Raw genomic sequence first — 17915 nt, 5'->3', positions numbered from 1 at the left:
ACACGACTGCATGGTCCTAATACCCATGAGGTTAATGGCCTCCATAACAATTAACTACTTAATATCATCTGCATATTATATAACAGTGGGTGCATTAAAATATACATAACATCCAAATATTGAACAAATTAAATTTATTTATATTCAGCATTACAAATGAGATTGGAAATAAAAAAGGCCTTTGCATTAAAATACATGTGGCAGATTAGGTGCTTTTGAATGTCCTGCTCTACAACCAAGCACATTAATATGTGTACATTACAATTTCACCAAGTTTTACAAAGTATTGATTTCTCAATATATTGGCAAATTAATCATTTCTGAAAAAAAAAAATTCCTGAGGCAGCATGCAGCAATTCTCTCTATTGACCATCATCGATCAGGGTTAATAATACACAACATAGAGAAATACCTTACAATATCAACACACCATATTATATGCAACAAGTCCAATATGAAAGACCAACCTGTTGAAAGTATTGAAGAAACTTGTCCAACTCATTTTACACAACACTGTCATGGACAAACCCGTCCATGAAAACTGTAGAAATGTTTCATCCATTTGGTACCTTGTAACACAAGCTGTGTCATTACCAACATAATGCATAATGTGTGCTTTTTATGATGCATCATCTTTATATCAGTTGAATTTTGAATCATAAGGTGTTTGATCACAAACACACTAATGAAAATAAAATAAAAATGGCACCCATTCAAAAAATTATAAATCAGGGCTACTCAGCTGTGTTCCTCAAAGGCCATTGGCCTGTAGGATTTAGATTTAAACATAATCAAACACTCCTATTGGTTCTTCTATTAATCCTGAACAAAGACACATGCACAGATGCAGCATTGACTGCTTTGGCCGTTGGTGCCATACATCAAGGAGTCCCCCATATTGGGGAGGGCAAAACGGCCCTAAATAAACAGACGAGTAAACATAGAAGCTACGGTCTGGATTTAAAAAAGCACAATCATGTTTACATTTCTCAACCGATTTCAACGCTTTACAATCTACAATCTTTAAATATTAATAATTGTCAAAGAACTGTTAAAACTCACATTGTCAAGCACTGAAATTGGACTACAAACATAATTATGCTTTTTTCCAGAAAACACCAGCTTTGCTTGGTTCATAGGACAGCTTTGGCCTCAACAATATGGCAGGGATGTATAATTCAGCAGTCAAAGCGGTGGCTATGTAGGTCTATTAACCTGAAGTATGTTAGTATTGGAGCTAACCCATACTAGCTTTTGAAGAGAGTGGACCTCCAACACTGAAGTTAGAATTTTTGTTACATATGTCTTTAAAGGGATAGTTCACCCAAAAATGAAAATGATGTCATTAATGACTCACCCTCATGTCGTTCCAAACTCGTAAGACCTCTGTTCATCTTCGAGCACAGTTTAAGATGTTTTATATTTAGTTCAAGAGCTTTCTGACCCTTCATTGAAAATCTATGTACGGTATACTGTCCATGTCCAGAAAGGTAATAAAAACATCATCATAGTAATTCATGTGACATCAGTGGGACAGTTAGAATTTGTTGAAGCATTAAAAATATATTGACGTTTTCATTGACGTACGATGACGTACAACGTGGCTGACGTGTTATCTGGTGCATCCCAGCTGTTTTTTTTGGTGCACCCAGGCTTCGTTTACAGTCTTAAGGAGATGCATGCTGTAAGTAAAAAAAATTATAAATTCGCCAACATGTCTGAGGATAACACCTAATCTGCGTCACTGCAGTCACGTGACTTAAGCATGCGCTTCACAACAGACGCGGAAGAGAAGACAATGCTGAATAAAGTCGTCATTTTTGGACTGCTTCAACACATTCTAACTGACCCACTGATGTCACATGGACTACTTTGATGATGTTTTTATTACCTTTCTGGAAATGGACAGTATACCGCTCGTAGATTTTCAATAAAGAGGCAACAAGCTCTCGACTGAATATAAAACATCTTAAACTGTGTTCCAAAGATGAACGGAGGTCTCACGAGTTTGGAACGACATGAGGGTGAGTCATTAGTGACATTATTTTCATTTTTGGGTGAACTATCCCTTCAAAACATTTCATGCACCAAATGCAACCAAAACCCAAATTAATCCTTATACAAATTATATAACATAATACAAAGTAATGGAATACTGAAGGTATACACTTAAAACACAAATGATCAAATGCTTAACATGCCGCACACATTTCCACAAAACTGAGATTTAAGCATATCAGATCTATAACATCTACAAGTTCACTCTGAAAAATGCTGGGTCAGTGTTGGGTCAAAAAGGAATTAACCCAAACCGCTAAGTTGTAATTTTACCTATGCTGGGTTGTTTTAACCCATTGTTGGGTCAAATATAAACATTTTACCCAAACGGCTGAGTTTGTCCCTTTCTGACTCAATGACAGGTTGATCTAAATGAACCAATTTTTAAAGTGTGGCCAAAATGGTATTGAAATTATTTGACATTATGAATCTTTACCTACAATCACTGGGAAATCAAGACAAAATTATTTAATTAGTAAAAAAACTTAATATATTGTATATGCACCATATTAGTGGCATGCTGTTGAATACCACAGTCAAAAATGCTTGCTTGTTCCTCAGTTTGTTAATAAATAGAAAGCACTTACAGTAATCCGCTTACAGTGGAAGTATTAACAGTATTAACACGTTAATGATTAAAACTACTACATATGGGCATAGTACTAATATTTTGCTTAACTATAGCATTGTAATGAAGACCAACAAAAAGTAAACTCAATTACTGTACTTGGTTACATTTCCCCAACAAGGAAAGTAAGTAATCAATCATACAGCTTAAAAATAGTCCCATCCCACAGGGAACTTTACAATTTGAGAAACTTTAAAAAATTTTAACTTGAGAAACTTTTATATTTTTAACTTGAGAAACTTTTATATTTTTAACTCGAGAAACTTTTATATTTTTAACTCGAGAAACTTTTATATTTTTAACTCGAGAAACTTTTATATTTTTAACTCGAGAAACTTTTATATTTTTAACTCGAAAAACTTTTATATTTTTAACTGGGAAATTCATGTAAGTACAATAACAAAAATGCAAGAATCAAATTTCTGCTTATGAACCTTTTGTGTAGTAGTATAAATGGACTTTCCATTTAATTTAAGTTTAAATACTTTTTTGAGGAAATCAACAACATGCCATTCTAACAACCTACAAACCATCATGGCATATAACTTTTATTGTTTACACCTACACCAACAATAGTACCTACTTTAAGGTATTCAACTTTATGTTGCATTGATCTGTAATATAAAGACACTACATTGGATTGGATGACCGCAAACTCAGGACCTAACTGTACTGATAATCTTGTTTCAAGTCAGTGAAAACACCTTAATCCAAAATTAAGATGAAAAACTTAATCTATACTACAAAAGCCACAGAAGTGAGTATCTATCATAACAGCAAGAACTCATTTTGAATTGAATGTTGCATGTTGTGATTGTGACCTGAACACAGCTACTTAATAGAAATGACTTGACCAAGTCAATCAATTGGGAGTCAAACTGGGAGTCAAATCTTTAGTAAATCAAAATGAATTTTTATAATTAGGGAGAACCTGAGTCAAAAATAACTAACAACCTAAATCTACATCTTGAGCCAGTAACATCTCAAATTCAAACTTTTTCAAACGCTATGATAAATATGACGCTGCATTCAAATGTACCAAACCTCAAAAAGTCAAAAGAAAGGTCTCTTTTAACCATGTTGTACCTTTGACAGTTTACAAACAACAAAATTCCCCCTTCATTGTTTTGCCTTTGTACACCACTGCTGTTTATGCACTGCCTTTTCTGGAGGTCATAGAAAGGCTCCAGATCCTAAAGGACTCTATGGGAACAGCTTCCTCATCACTGTCCTTCAGGAGACTCATCCTCCATGCTGGCCATCCTGCAAACTTTCTCCACCAAAATCTCAGGATTGATTTTTGGCAGGCCATTGTCCAAAGGACAGCCCTCAACCAGACTGTTCATAGGTGTTGGAGGGAATGGGGTATCATCCTCAATCCCAGCATCCTCTGCACATTGCAACGAGTCACTCTGGTCTTGATTGGAATCATCGTCCAGATCTAAAACATCTATATTCCCACTTTGACACACTTTCCGATCCCACTCCTTCAAGAAGTCTGTAATAATGGGTAATAACTTCTTGCGTGATGCCACTGTGTTACCTTGTATGTATGTCTTGATATCCAAATATGGACTGCTTATTGGCCTTAGATCCAAACTGGGGTTTTTGGCCTTTTCTAGTGCTTTACTGATCTACAAAAATAGAAAATGTATCAAAATAAGTCATCTTTAAATTCAACATTCATCAAAACTCATTGAAATCACCCAATTTTAACTTTAAATGTTGACTTTGTTCACCATCTCAGGTACCTCTTCTCTGTAGACAGTGCTGGAACTATAGATGGCTAGCTGTCGGAACGGCTCCTTGTTATCTCTAAAAGAGATTGTCATTGCAACCACCAGGTTATAGTTGTGTTTGTGGCAGAACTCACAGAGGTCTTGTTGCAGGCCCCGCCTCTGTAGAAAATCCTAAAGGCGAACAGCGCATTTGAGCATGAATGTTTGGAAAAAAATGGTGTGCGAACATAACTCTGACACAGTTGAACGTGCGGTGTGTGAGACAGACTGCCCAGCCCTGCGGTGAGGTTGGGTGTGTCTGACTTGGAATCAGTTGTGCTTAAGGATCACTGAAGCGTTCACGTGAGTCATGAGGATGGGCACATGAGCACATTTTGTGCCCACAACAAGAGCTCCTCACATTTCTTAATTTCCTCTCTCGCTTTGTGGAAACAAGTACTGAGGCTAGACACACAGCACTCGCTTCATTCAAAAGGAAACGTGTAATTTGCATGTGTACTTGGGAATTTAAATGAGGAACAGCACTGCAAAGACTTGCTGGAGGTGTTTTTTAAAAGATGCATCAATATATCTGCCATACCACAGCACCAATATTTGTCAATAATAAGAATAAAAAAACAACCCTTCTGAAAACTATATTACAATATTTAATTATTTTCAGTTATGTCTTTTCACACATCCTGTTATACATGTTATGCAGATAATGTCAAAGGCTAAATATGCAATGATCGCTGTTAAAGGTTAACAACAATAACAAAGGCGTAGCTGGATCATGTTTATGAATGATGTAATGAAATAAAGTTTTATAACCATTACGTTATTTACTTAACCACCAGGCTGGCTTGATAGAAATAACATCTAATAATGCTACTTCCGCATGTGGCGTTCGCAGATTGAACGATATATGACATCAAAGTATGGGAACGACTCAACAGTACTGCTTTCGAATCACATTTGTGATACTTTGATGTCACATGCCGATTGATCTGCGTGGCACTCATGAAATTAAGCACCTGTATGGTTTCTATGCTGGTAAAATGGAGGATAACATGAACATGACACTATTGACAGGCGATGAAATGAGCAGGGGCGTTATAATGGTTTAAATTGTGAATTTCTCTGGATCAGACATTTTTGGAGACTTCTGGGATAATGAAAGTACACCAGTGAACAAAATCTATGTTGCAAGTGGTTTCTGGTTATTTTAATACAAAAATCTTTGCCTGTAATAGAAATGGGTGAAAGCTATGGCAATAAAAACAGCTTTTGTGTGTTTTGTAATGGTGTGTTTGAACACTAATCCTTTAAAAACATAACTTATCAAATTTAATCTCTATCAACAGTTTTTCTTAAAATTGCCACTGGCCACAAAATTTCTAAATCAGTGCCTTCCTTGTTTCCTTATTTCAGAGAGCATAAGAATGTCATAAAAGGTCATCGTGTAACATTACTGACCTCTAGTGTCAAATAAATAACACTGACAGCCAGTCGTAGATCCCCACCACTTGCTGCTTTCATGTCTTTTAACAGCATCTGCTCAGTGGACAGACCTGACAAACAGATGGACATAACATAGATTCATATCAAATAACCTGAGACCGATTTAACTCGTGTCTAAATCACTACTTGGAAACGTTTGTCAAACAAAAACTAGAAACCATTAAGCCTATCTCATCTCTGTATGTCTAGTCGAGAGAAATTAACTAGTTTGCTAATTTTTGTATTAATGCAGATTACTAGGCATTTTGTTTTATTCACTACCCAACAAAGATCCTCTCACCTGATACGTCAAACTTGGCATTTTGTAAAGACTGGAATAAAGCGCCCCTCGGAGGCAGCTCGGGAAAATGCTTTTCCAAAAAGACGGCATACTGGCTGTCCTTAGGGGTAACTTTACCTGCCTCGGGTGCCATGTTAACGCAGTCTAGGATAATGGTACCTTTGACAGAAAGCAGAAATACAGGTGAAATGCAACGTTAACAAGATGTTTATCTGTCTGCTGACGTTGACTCACATCAATATCATGTTGCATCGAAACAACAGGGCAGCAAGAAAAAATGAAGAGTTTGGTTTCAAAACGCAGTAAATCCATTTGGACTAAATTCAGTAAAAATATGTTTTTATACCAAGAAAGTGACAAGATGAAAACGCTTAGGTTACTCACGTAACCCCGGTTCCCTGAAATAACGGGAACGAAGCATTGCGTCAGTTTGCTGACGCTATGGGGGAAACTCCTGTTTACTCCGTGATTGAAGCCTATTGGTTAACGTCTGTAGAAAATACAGACCAATGACGTTTGAGCCCGCGCGGGGGCGTGGCACACGTCCCTATATAAGCCGGTGAAATACGTCAAGAGCTCATTATTATTCGACTGAAGCGCGCAGCCGAATAACACTCGCTGCGTAGACGTTTGTAGCACGGCCAGCGACGCAATGCTTCGTTCCCGTTATTTCAGGGAACCGGGGTTACGTGAGTAACCTAAGCGTTCCCTTTCAATACGGTTCACTTCGCATTGCGTCAGTTTGCTGACGCTATGGGGGAACGTAATCCCATCCCGCCGTGCATACACAACGGACTGAGGTGCCCTTACCGGAGAGACACTGCATGTGGCCCTAACCCAGCATATACATAGCTCTAGCGAGCGCAAGTGTAAGCACCATATATGAGACAGTAATACGCATACAGTGAAGTTTCTAAACGCACCATGATGCATATACAATAGAGCACGAGACGGCGGGTTCCCTGAGCGCGCCGCGAGCTGTGCATGATTTATTAATAGGTAGCCATGACGGTGAGCTAGCAACGCACCGTGAAGGCATACAGAAACGCAATCGCGTGAATCATTAAGCCGATAAGACCTGTGCTTGTAAGGCAGGGACATCCAGGCTATAAAATCTGACAAACGTAGACGGCGAGGACCAGCCGGCCGCGTTACAAATGTCAACGATAGAAATCCCCGTAGACCAAGGCCAAGATGAAGCCATACCCCTCGTGGAGTGAGCTTTTAAACCAACTGGACAATGTTCATTCAGGGAGGCGTAAGCCAAAGCAATGGCTTCGACGATCCATTTAGATAGCCTCTGTTTAGTGAGCGGCATACCTAAGGAATGTTGTGCGAAGCTTACGAACAGCTGATCTGACTTGCGGTATGAGGCAGAACGGTCCGTGTATATTCTTAACGCTCTGACGGGGCAGAGCGTGTTCGGGGTTTGTTCGCCGTCCGCCGTTGGAAGGGCGAGAAGTGAAACCACCTGAACTCTAAATGGCGTGGTCAAAACTTTAGGAATGTATCCCGCTCTCGGTCTAAGGATCACTTTGCTATCGTTAGGACCGAATTCCAGACACGACGGGTCAATTGAAAACGCGTGTAAATCGCCCACTCGTTTAACCGATGCCAACGCCAGGAGGAGAGCGGTTTTAAACGAGAGAGCGCGCAGGTCAGCCTGCTCGAGGGGCTCGAAAGGGGGACCGCGCAGCGCTTTCAGGACCGTGGACAGATCCCAAGACGGGACCGTGTTAGGTCGCGGTGGGTGTAGTCTGCGAGCGCCTCTGAGGAATTTAATGATTAGATCATGTTTTCCCACGGTGCGACCGGCGATAAGGGCGTGATTCGCCGTTATCGCCGCCACATACACTTTAAGCGTCGAGGGCGCGCGACCGCTGTCCAGCATTTCCTGCAGAAAGGAGAGAATATGCTCCACTTCACAGGTGTTTGGGTTTAAGTCTTTCGTCGTGCACCAATCAGAAAAAATAGACCACTTTTGAGCGTAAAGGCGCCTGGTAGATGGGGCCCTAGCTTCAGTTAGAGTATTTAACACTCGTCCTGAAAGGCGTGAAGGTTGCCGTTCAGAGACCAAACGTGTAGATTCCATAGCTCCGGCTGTGGATGCCATATCGTCCCTCTCGCCTGAGATAGGAGGTCTTTCCTCAGCGGTACTGGCCATGGTGCTGATGTTTTCAGCTGCCATAGGTCGGGGAGCCACGGTTGATTGTGCCAAAACGGAGCGACCAGAATTATCGCGCATTTCGTCTCTCTTATCCTCTGAAGGACCTGTGGTAACAGGGCCACCGGAGGAAAAGCATACAGAAGACACGCCGGCCATGCTTGCGACAGGGCATCGTGATGTCTCGAGAAGAAGATCGGGCAATGCGCGTTCTCGTCTGATGCAAACAGATCGATCTCCGCCCGGCCGAAGACGGTCCATATTCTCTCGACCGTCTGAGGATGCAGTCTCCATTCTCCCGGCGGCGGACCGTTGCGCGAGAGAATGTCTGCACCCGTATTGGCTACACCCGGTACGTGAGTCGCTTTTAACGAACGTACGTTCGCGTGAGCCCATAATAAAAGCCGTTTCGCCAGCCTGGATAGGGAGCGAGATCTCAGCCCTCCTTGGTGGTTTATGAACGAAACCACCGTCATACTGTCCGACCGCACTAGAACGTGTTGATGTTGGAGTTTCGGTCGAAAGTGTCGTAGCGCCAAGATAACCGCCCACATCTCGAGGTGGTTGATATGTAGCTGAGACAACTGGTTGTTCCACGCACCGAAGGCGAGCTCGCCGTCGCAGTGAGCGCCCCAACCCGTCGCAGACGCATCCGTAGTCACCACTTTCCTCCTGCTCACGGAGCCGAGCTCCGTGCCCGAGAGGAAAAGGTGAGGGGATGTCCATATCGAAAGCGCTTTCACGCAGCTGTACGTGATTTTGATTAATAAGCGGCCCGACAACCAAGCACGGGGCGGAACTTTCGCTTTCAACCAAAACTGAAGCGGCCTCATGAACAGCATTCCCAACGGTATTAGTGGGGATGCTGCTGCCATCAGACCCAGCATTTTCTGGAATCGTTTGAGAGGGAGATGTGAACCCGCTTTGAACGATGCCGCCTCGCGTCTGACCGTGAGCGCGCGTTCCTGTGTAAGCCATGCCCGCATCTTTAATGAGTCGAGCGTCGTGCCTAAGAACGTGATTCGCTGCGTGGGGGTGAGCAAACTCTTCTGGAGGTTGATTTTGAACCCCAAATTCTCCAAATGCTGGAGTACAACGGTCTTGTGCGCAGTAATTTCCCTCTCTGACTGTGCCAGAATAAGCCAATCGTCGAGGTAATTCAATATGCGGATGCCGCTCTGTCTGAGAGGGGCGAGAGCCGCATCCGCACATTTGGTAAATGTGCGTGGTGCCAGAGATAATCCGAAGGGCAGAACTTTGTACTGGTATGCTGTCCCGTCGAACGCGAATCTTAGGAACGGCCTGTGACGTGGCGCTATCGGAATGTGAAAGTAAGCGTCTTTCAGATCCACTGATATGAACCAATCGCCCGGTCGAATTAACGCCATGATTCGTCTGGCTGTAAGCATTTTGAACGGCCGTTTGGCAAGAGCGCGATTCAAAACGCGTAGATCCAATATCGGTCTGAGGCCGCCGTCTTTCTTTGGAACGAGAAAATAACGACTGTAAAAGCCTGATTCGCTTTGATCCGCCGGGACCGTCTCTATCGCGTCTTTTAGTAATAAAGAACGCACCTCTTCCCTGAGGATCTGTATACGATCGTCTGGGACAGTGGTGTAGAGAACGCCGCGAAACCGGGGTGGTCTCCGGGCGAATTGAAGTGAATAACCGTGTTGGATTACGTTTAGAATCCAGCCCGGCATACCGGGGGTGGATTGCCAAACGTGAAATTTGACGGCGAGCGTCGATATGCTTATGGACGTTAAGCCGTGTGTGTGTGTTTGTGTGTACAGAGGAGGAAATTTGCTCTTTTTGTGAAAAGGTAAAAATTTGTGTTTCGCTGTTACAGCGAGGGTGTGTCCAGCGCCCGAGGGGACTGAAACACGCAGAACTTTCGAGGGCGGGCCGGCCGAAGCGGGACCAGAGCCTCTTTTCCTCCTCAGACTCTCTTCAGGGAGGCGGTGCCGGCGTCGGGTCCAGCGTAATCCTAGGACGGGGACCGCGGCGTCGAGGCGGGCCAGCCGGTCGTGCAGGACGCTGGCGCTTGACCTCCGGTTCAGCTCTCGGCTGGGGCTGAGCTGGTGCTGGCTTAGGGCGTTGAGTTGGCGGCGGTTTTGGGCGGCCGGTCTCAGACGCTGAGGCAGATCGTTTCGGTAGAAAATGCCGCATAGCCTGCGACGATTTCTGTGCCTCAGTGAAGCGCTGGGTGAACCCCTCCACAGCGGAGCCGAAGAGCCCCGACGGTGACACGGGCGAGTCAAGAAGGGCAACCCGGTCCGTGTCCTTGATTTCCGTCAAGTTCAGCCACAGATGTCTCTCCAGAACAACCAGGCTGGCCATGGCTCTTCCTACAGCCTGAGTGGCGACTTTAGTGGCGCGAAGGGCCAGATCAGTCGCGCTGCGCAGGTTTTGAAAGGTCGACGGGTCCGGACCTGACTCGTCCATGTCACGGAGGAGTTTTGCCTGGTATACCTGCAGTACCGCCATCGTATGGAGAGCGGATGCAGCGTGTCCGTCGGCGGCGTAGGATTTCGACGCCAGGGTCGATGTCAGGCGACAGGGCTTCGACGGATGGTTCAACTTAGCCCTCCATCCGCCGGCTGAAGACGGGCAGAGATGGGCGGCGACAGTTTCCTCGAGCGGCGGCATCTTAGAGTAGCCGTGTTCGTCGGCGCCGTCCACTACGGAGAGGACGTGGGAGACGGCGCTCTGAGCTCGGGTGGAGTGGGGAGCACGCCAGGATTTGGTGAGCTCCTGGTGAACCTCAGGGAAAAACGGCGCCTGCCGTTGGCGGGATGATTGACGGCGCCCGGGCTGCAGAAACCACTCGTCCAACCGGCTGAGTTGAGGCTCTGACGGCGGCGACCACTTGATATTGAGCTCCGCCGTAGCTTGCGTCAAGATGCGGATGAGCTCAGAGTCGTGAGGACGCGACTCGGTAGGTTCATCGGCGGCGGCTGCGTGGGCGTCGTCATCCGAAGCCGCCCAATCCTCCAACTCCTCAGAGGATGACATCATCTCCAAGTTGTCACCGGACCCAAAGGAAACCATGCCGCTAGCACTCGGCAGGGGGCGTAAGTCCTCACGGGCGAAGGTGACAGGATGACGGCGGGGAGACAGAGCACGCGGGGGATGAGCCGGCGTGGACTCGGTCTCAGGGCGTCTTCCAGCTTCACGGCTCCGCTGCTGTTTAGGCGGGAGAGCACGGGAAGCCTTCCGTTTAAAGATCTCGAGGCGGGAGCGCAGCACCGCGATAGGAAGGAGCTCGCAGTGGGCGCAGCCCGCCTCAGTGAGTACGGCCTCGGCGTGGGCAGGACCCAGACAGATGACGCACTCTTTGTGGAAATCCTCCACGGGCAAAGGGGCTCGGCAGGAGCCGCAATGCCGAAGCGACATTATCTCAACGCGCTTCTGCTCTTTTAGATACTCTTGTAGGCTCACCGGAAAGCGGCAGGGGAACACGCTGGTGTGTTGTAGTCCGCTGCAGTGCTTGGATCGACGGCGAGTAAGGGCTTCTTCTTCGGAGCAGCGAGAAGGTTCGCGCTGAAGGAGAAAAGTAATGAGCTCTTGACGTATTTCACCGGCTTATATAGGGACGTGTGCCACGCCCCCGCGCGGGCTCAAACGTCATTGGTCTGTATTTTCTACAGACGTTAACCAATAGGCTTCAATCACGGAGTAAACAGGAGTTTCCCCCATAGCGTCAGCAAACTGACGCAATGCGAAGTGAACCGTATTGAAAGGGAACCACTATTTTCTGTTACAAAATTTCACATAGCATCTTTACATTATAATAACATAAAAAATTCAAATCCATAATTAGATTTTCAAAGATTTATTATAAAAGCTGATTATTTTTTCCGCAAGTTTTTATCTGAGGTCAATGCGTCAGCATGACAGAAGATTGATGCTGTCGGGTGAGAACAAGCAACAGCCGCCATTTTTCCGTCGCCCATGTGCCGAGTGGCTTACGTTTCTTCTTCGCCACAGAAAACCACCACAGGCTTATTACTTTCATCAAAAGTATTATTTTGTTTTTGTTTGTTTGTCACGAAGTACAAAGTAGATGAGGAAAACTAGGATTCTGTGTGTATTCAATGTGCCACCATTGTTGTTTACAATGCGTGGAATGGTGCGGTGTGATATGCTGAGGGATTTATTGCATTCGTCAGAGAAGGGGAACTGGCGTTTATCGCGTTTTGGGAAAAAAAGGAAAAAAGATGACAGAATAATACGGCGGATATTGGATTTTGCGTAAAATTAAGAATTTACTTTTTAATACTGACCTGATACAATACTGATTTTGGATGGTAACTAATAAAAAAAAGGGATTTAGCACGTTTTAAGAACCAAACTCTTCAAATACACTGTAAAATGTGGATTTTCTCCACTTTTTAAATGTCACTGAAAACCATGCTGGGACCAGTAACAGTTTCAGACAGATTTAACAGCAGTCCTGCTATGAGCTTTGGCATTCCTGTACATGTTTAATCATGTCACCATGGCACTCACCATATAAAAGCTGAGCCACTTGTTGGTCGAGCACATCAGGTGCTTTTTGGGTGATGCGCTCCGTAACCAGTGTGGCACAAGAGCCTACTCTCTCTACGGTGACAGAGCACGAGGAAGATGAGGGTCTCTGTAGAAGGTGATGGTCAATAACTTCAACAACAGCTTCTTCCAACTCACTATCCGAACTGAAGAAATAAAGACTTGTATTAATACTTTTAATAATTTGTAATGGATCATAAGGGGGCGGTCTCCCGTACATGGCTTATCCTAGTGCCCAGAGTGAAGTGCATGTTCGAGCTACCTTAATTTAAAAACACCTTGTACTGACAAATCTTAACATATATCAGTGCCATTGTTTATAGGGATGCACCGATAGGATTTTTTTTGTTGCCGATGCCGATACCGATTTAAACAGACAACTTCTGGCGGATACCGATGCCGATATTAAACACTTGTATACAATACTATACAGTTGGTCTATTAGCTAGTTTATTTCTGCATCATGTGAACCATGTGAATCACGTGTTTTGTCAAAATAAGTGCTTGCTGCACACGCGTCAAAACCGTGTATAAAAAGAGACGCTCACATTCACAAAATACACGCAAGACACTCCCTTAACAGTAAACTCTGACTAAGCATGAGATTATGCGAGTATCTGGCAAACGTGAGCGTCTCTTTTATCATAAACCCTTTAGACGCGTCTGCAGCAGGCACTTATTTTGACAAAACACGTGATGTACATAGGATCACTCAACGTGCAGAACACATATTTTTAAGTGACGATCCACACACATGACGGGCTACATACATGTTGTGGCGAACTTTGCATCGTGCTCCCTCGTAAAAAGAAGTCACCGGTCGCCATTGGCTATAACAATATAATATTTTCTGAATAAAGTGTCTTATATAAATGAAAATACTCTGTTACCAATGTAGAGGAACAGTGTTGACAGTAAACTATGTAATATAACTGTCAGTCATACACAGAGACTATCTCTCTCTTTCTCACGCACGCACACACACACACACACACACACACAAACACACAAATGATTAAACCAAAAGCTAGTTTGTCTTGTCTGAACTTTGAACTTGTTTGAACGTGTCTCATCTCAAAATGTTTTTCCTTGTGAAAGGTCTGCATTTCTTATAATCAAATCCAATCAAATAAATCAAATCAACATTTTGTGTACATATATTTACTAATGTAGCAAGCAATAAGTGGGATAAGGTTATCCCCTAAATAATGCGTAACTTATTGGTGTTGACAGAAATAAGTTATGGTCCTACAAAACATAACTCTGACCTGGGCAAAACGTTATGGTCGACCAGTGTCAGTGTCAGCTGTTTGGCCTTGTGTAGACTGTGAAGGTCCACCTCGTCCCTGAAGAGCAGATCGTCCTGAGACAGACCGGTCTCTCTCAGCAGGAAGATGCTGTCTGAACGCAAGGGGAACTCGCGTCGTGGGATATTGAGTATAGGCACTGGTAGCCTCTTAGAGTTCAGAGTCTATGACGGGTAAACAATACTGATGAGCAAATCAATAATCCTCCATCTTCAATGCACAGTCATTATGAAGAGACAGAGCAATTTGGAAATGACCTCAAATGTTTATCAACATGACAGATCTGAGACTTTCTAAGAACACAACAGGAAACACAACTGTTACTCACAAATAAAATACACACATTTGTTTACATATCACACAAAACACAGTTAGTAAACAAGACCCAGTGAGTGTGCTAGGTTGGTCAAAGCATACCTTTGAAAGAAAGTAGGCGAAGGTCAGGGCTGATACCATCGAATCCATATCACAAGCCTCATTCCCCATTACGACATGAAGCCCTGGGCTGTTATTACAACAACCCTGAAAACAAAGAAGAACAAAGTCAGACCGCTGGACAACAATATAGGGCAATATACAATGTATACAGGTACACCAAGTATCTATTAAAGCAGGCTGACAAACAATATAAGAAGCCTATTCTTGGTACAGAATCTGATTATTAAAGCGAAGAATCCTGGAACTGGATACAGCGTTTGTCCTTGAGAAAGCACTTTAACCACAAGGTCCATGAAGTCATTGCATTTAAAGACTAAAAGATGATCTTATCTAAGTTATCTAAACAAGGACAGTACAGGTGGTATAGCTCATTTGGGAGAGCACTGCATTAACACCGCAAATTGTTGAGTTCGATCACATACTGATAAATGTATACCTTTTAATGCACTGCAAGTCACTTTGGATAAAAGCTTTGGATAAATGTACATTTAAATGTAAGAATAGCTTCCCTACAATAAATAAGTGAGAAGAAACGTATACGTATACTGTAGAAGAAGACGTCTTCATATCCAGAGAAAGGTTTATCTGACAAACAATGTTGAACACTTATGGTCACCCAGTAACTCAATATCTCTAAGAGCCAGTGGGAGGTGGGGTGCAACGTGCCAGAGATAAAACACATTCAGTAGCTTACCAACAGATTCAAGATAGCAGGCTTTTATTCTCTATAGCGTTCGAAAAGATGTGCTGATAACAGGTCACCCAAGAATAGTAAATTTACATTTATGCATTTGGTAGAAGCTTTTATCCAAAACAACTTAAAGTGCATTTAATCTATACATTTTTTAAACACCATGAACTCCCAGAAAATGGTTCCAAAACTGTCACTGGGACGGTACCCTTTTCCAAGGTCCTCATATCTACCATTGAGGTACTAATATCTACTCTTTATGTACAAATATGTACTTTTTGGAAGGGCACCGCCCCAACGACAGCTTTTAGGGGTCGACCGATTATCAGCGCCGAAATTAACTCTTTCCCGGCCATTGACGTCAATTAAGAGAAAACGCTTTCCTGCTGCTATTTATTTGTTTGTTATATGGCTTCGTACCGACATGTGGATGAATAAATAAACCAAATTTTTACTTATGGGTGAACTATTAAACAATCATACCTTTAAATTGAGCTAGTATTGATAACAGGCAGACCCTCCCTTATGTATTAAAGCCCATCTGTTGGACGATTTGCAAGATAAAGGGCACTTTAAATAGAACAACTTTAAATGGATCATCCTGGTTCCAATAAAACCTTTTATCTCTCATCATGATGACTCCTATAGTGTTAATAACCATTTGGTCTCATTCATTACTCCAGCTGAACACAAAGACAAACTGTGACGTCAAAATCAAATAATATACTCTGATCTGGGCAGTCAGCTGGGATTTGTGTAAATACTGAACGACAGACTGTTTGTTCAACACAGACTGAGCTCACAGCTGGCACAGACCAGAGGACTTGGGTGAGGTTTGGGCAAGATGTCTCTCTCTCTCTCTCTCTCTCTCTGTCTCTCTCTCTCTCTCTCTCGTGTTAATCAGAATAAAAAATCTTGTTAGATGGGGAAGTGCAGGAAAACATGCCTATTCGTGTCCATATGTGTGCAACTGAAGGACCGGACAGGAAGTTAGTCACAGCGATGTGAAATGGACCACGGGACAGTGAGTAAACAGTACAGAACCACTGGGTCTTGGGTCAACAGAACGAGTGGAAAGAGCACTTGGCTCACCATCGCGCTCTATATTTGCAACCTCATGCTTCATTGCAGACAAAAGGCACTTTAACCAGAAGCGTAGCTGTGTGTGTTGGCCGTTTTCGTCTCTCTGTTTCTTCAATCATTGACTGAATTAGTAACAGAACCCCTCTCTGCTTGCTTCTCCTGGCTGAGGGTCACACTTTAAGGTAAAACACAAAACAAACACATCGTCTTCCCAGCAATGGGTGAGTGAGTGCAGAGGTGTTTGGGTTTAAAACAACAGTGTTTGGGGTAGAGAGATGCTCTGCTGTTTTTGACAGATGCTGTAAGGATCATATGCACCAGGCAGCAGGTATTATTGTCTCAGCAAACAGGTATTATTGCCTCAGATCAACCTTTAGTCGTGAAATGGAGCACATTAAGCTGTAAAACTAGAAATGTGGGAATGGCTTTATTGACTAAACACAACGACGACTCTTTTTTTCCCCACCAGAATAAAATATTGCATGTGCAAAGGCTGAATTGCGTCATGGTTCAGGGTAGATTTTTTTTTAAATAACTTAAAAAATATATTTCTATATCAATATGTCGAAATTTTTCATATTAAGACAAAAAGAAAACCACAATGACGTCATGGGAACTACAGTGGTCAATAAAAATATTACTAAAATATTATGTTGCATGTTTTTACAGGAAGATTGCACAATCTCTCCACAACCTAAAAAAAGTGTCAGATTTTGCATAATAAAGCTATATGAATACGTTGAGTTAAAATGCATTAAATACAAACAATAAGTGTCTCAAATGACAAAATACTTTTTAGGACCACTGGGTAACTTACATGCAAGACACTCCCTTTAATGGAGACATACACCGTATGACAGTTACTTTATTTACTTAAGAAGTTTAACAACTAATGAATAAGATAACGGTCTTTGTCTGCTTTCTTTTCTGTCATAACTGACACATTGAGTCCACGCACGAGTCTACCATATCGCAAATATACTTCAAACATAACCATACATTATTTTTAAGATTGTATAGTGGGTAAACATTAATCTGTGTAGTGGGTCTCGACAGGAACAGTGTAGATAGTCACGCGGCGGTCGGATAACAAGTTTGTAAAAGGGTTAAATCCAGCAGAGCAAGCGCACCATTGTCTTACCTTCAGTACCTCGCGACAGCTCCGTAAATACGCCTCCATTGTCACACGGAGCCCGAAGGTTTTCCCGAATCGAAATATCTTTCACGCGTGTAAAAATACCCCACACAGTGTGACTGAAATGTGTACTGAGCGCCAGTTTTGTGAAAACGTGCGTAGTGACGCACTGACGTAACACTGGGAAATGTAGTTCGCTCCTGCATACGAATGAACTACATTTTACCTCACAGCAAGGTTTTCTCTAATGTACTGCTTTTACAAAACGTATTTTCTGTAACGCTGATTTGCAGAAATGCTAAATTATATATATATATATATATTAAACACAATATAAATAA

At 43.1% G+C, this 17915-nt stretch overlaps 1 protein-coding gene across 2 annotated transcripts; it reads right to left on the bottom strand.

The window, feature by feature from the left end:
* Nucleotides 1–117: 117 nt before the first annotated feature.
* prune (prune exopolyphosphatase) lies at nucleotides 118–17709 on the bottom strand. 2 transcript variants are annotated; one of them, XM_065298506.2, is made up of 8 exons: nucleotides 17570–17709; nucleotides 14645–14749; nucleotides 14189–14391; nucleotides 12882–13066; nucleotides 6206–6364; nucleotides 5881–5975; nucleotides 4438–4596; nucleotides 118–4320 (listed from the first exon to the last, which is right to left on the bottom strand). In XM_065298506.2, the coding sequence occupies exons 1-8, from the start codon at nucleotides 17570–17572 to the stop codon at nucleotides 3910–3912; spliced, it is 1320 nt and encodes a 439-aa protein (XP_065154578.1). In that variant the 5' UTR covers nucleotides 17573–17709; the 3' UTR covers nucleotides 118–3909. The 2 variants fall into 2 exon arrangements, with proteins under 2 accessions (XP_065154578.1, XP_065154576.1); XM_065298504.2 differs by having other exon boundaries at nucleotides 17581–17709.
* Nucleotides 17710–17915: the final 206 nt, after the last annotated feature.

The sequence above is a fragment of the Paramisgurnus dabryanus genome, chromosome 13 (genome assembly GCF_030506205.2).
Source record: "Paramisgurnus dabryanus chromosome 13, PD_genome_1.1, whole genome shotgun sequence".
Taxonomy (NCBI): Eukaryota; Metazoa; Chordata; class Actinopteri; order Cypriniformes; family Cobitidae; genus Paramisgurnus; species Paramisgurnus dabryanus.
This window is presented reverse-complemented; position numbering and strand designations above follow the sequence as displayed.

Excerpts from the sequence above, each read along its gene's own strand:
- prune (XM_065298504.2), bottom strand. The coding sequence starts at position 17,619 with ATGGAGGCGTATTTACGGAGCTGTCGCGAGGTACTGAAG. Across the intron at positions 14,750-17,580 it reads GCTGTCGCGAGGTACTGAAG|GGTTGTTGTAATAACAGCCC; the intron begins GTAAGACAATGG and ends CTTTGTTTTCAG. Across the intron at positions 14,392-14,644 it reads TCGCCTACTTTCTTTCAAAG|ACTCTGAACTCTAAGAGGCT; the intron begins GTATGCTTTGAC and ends TACCCGTCATAG.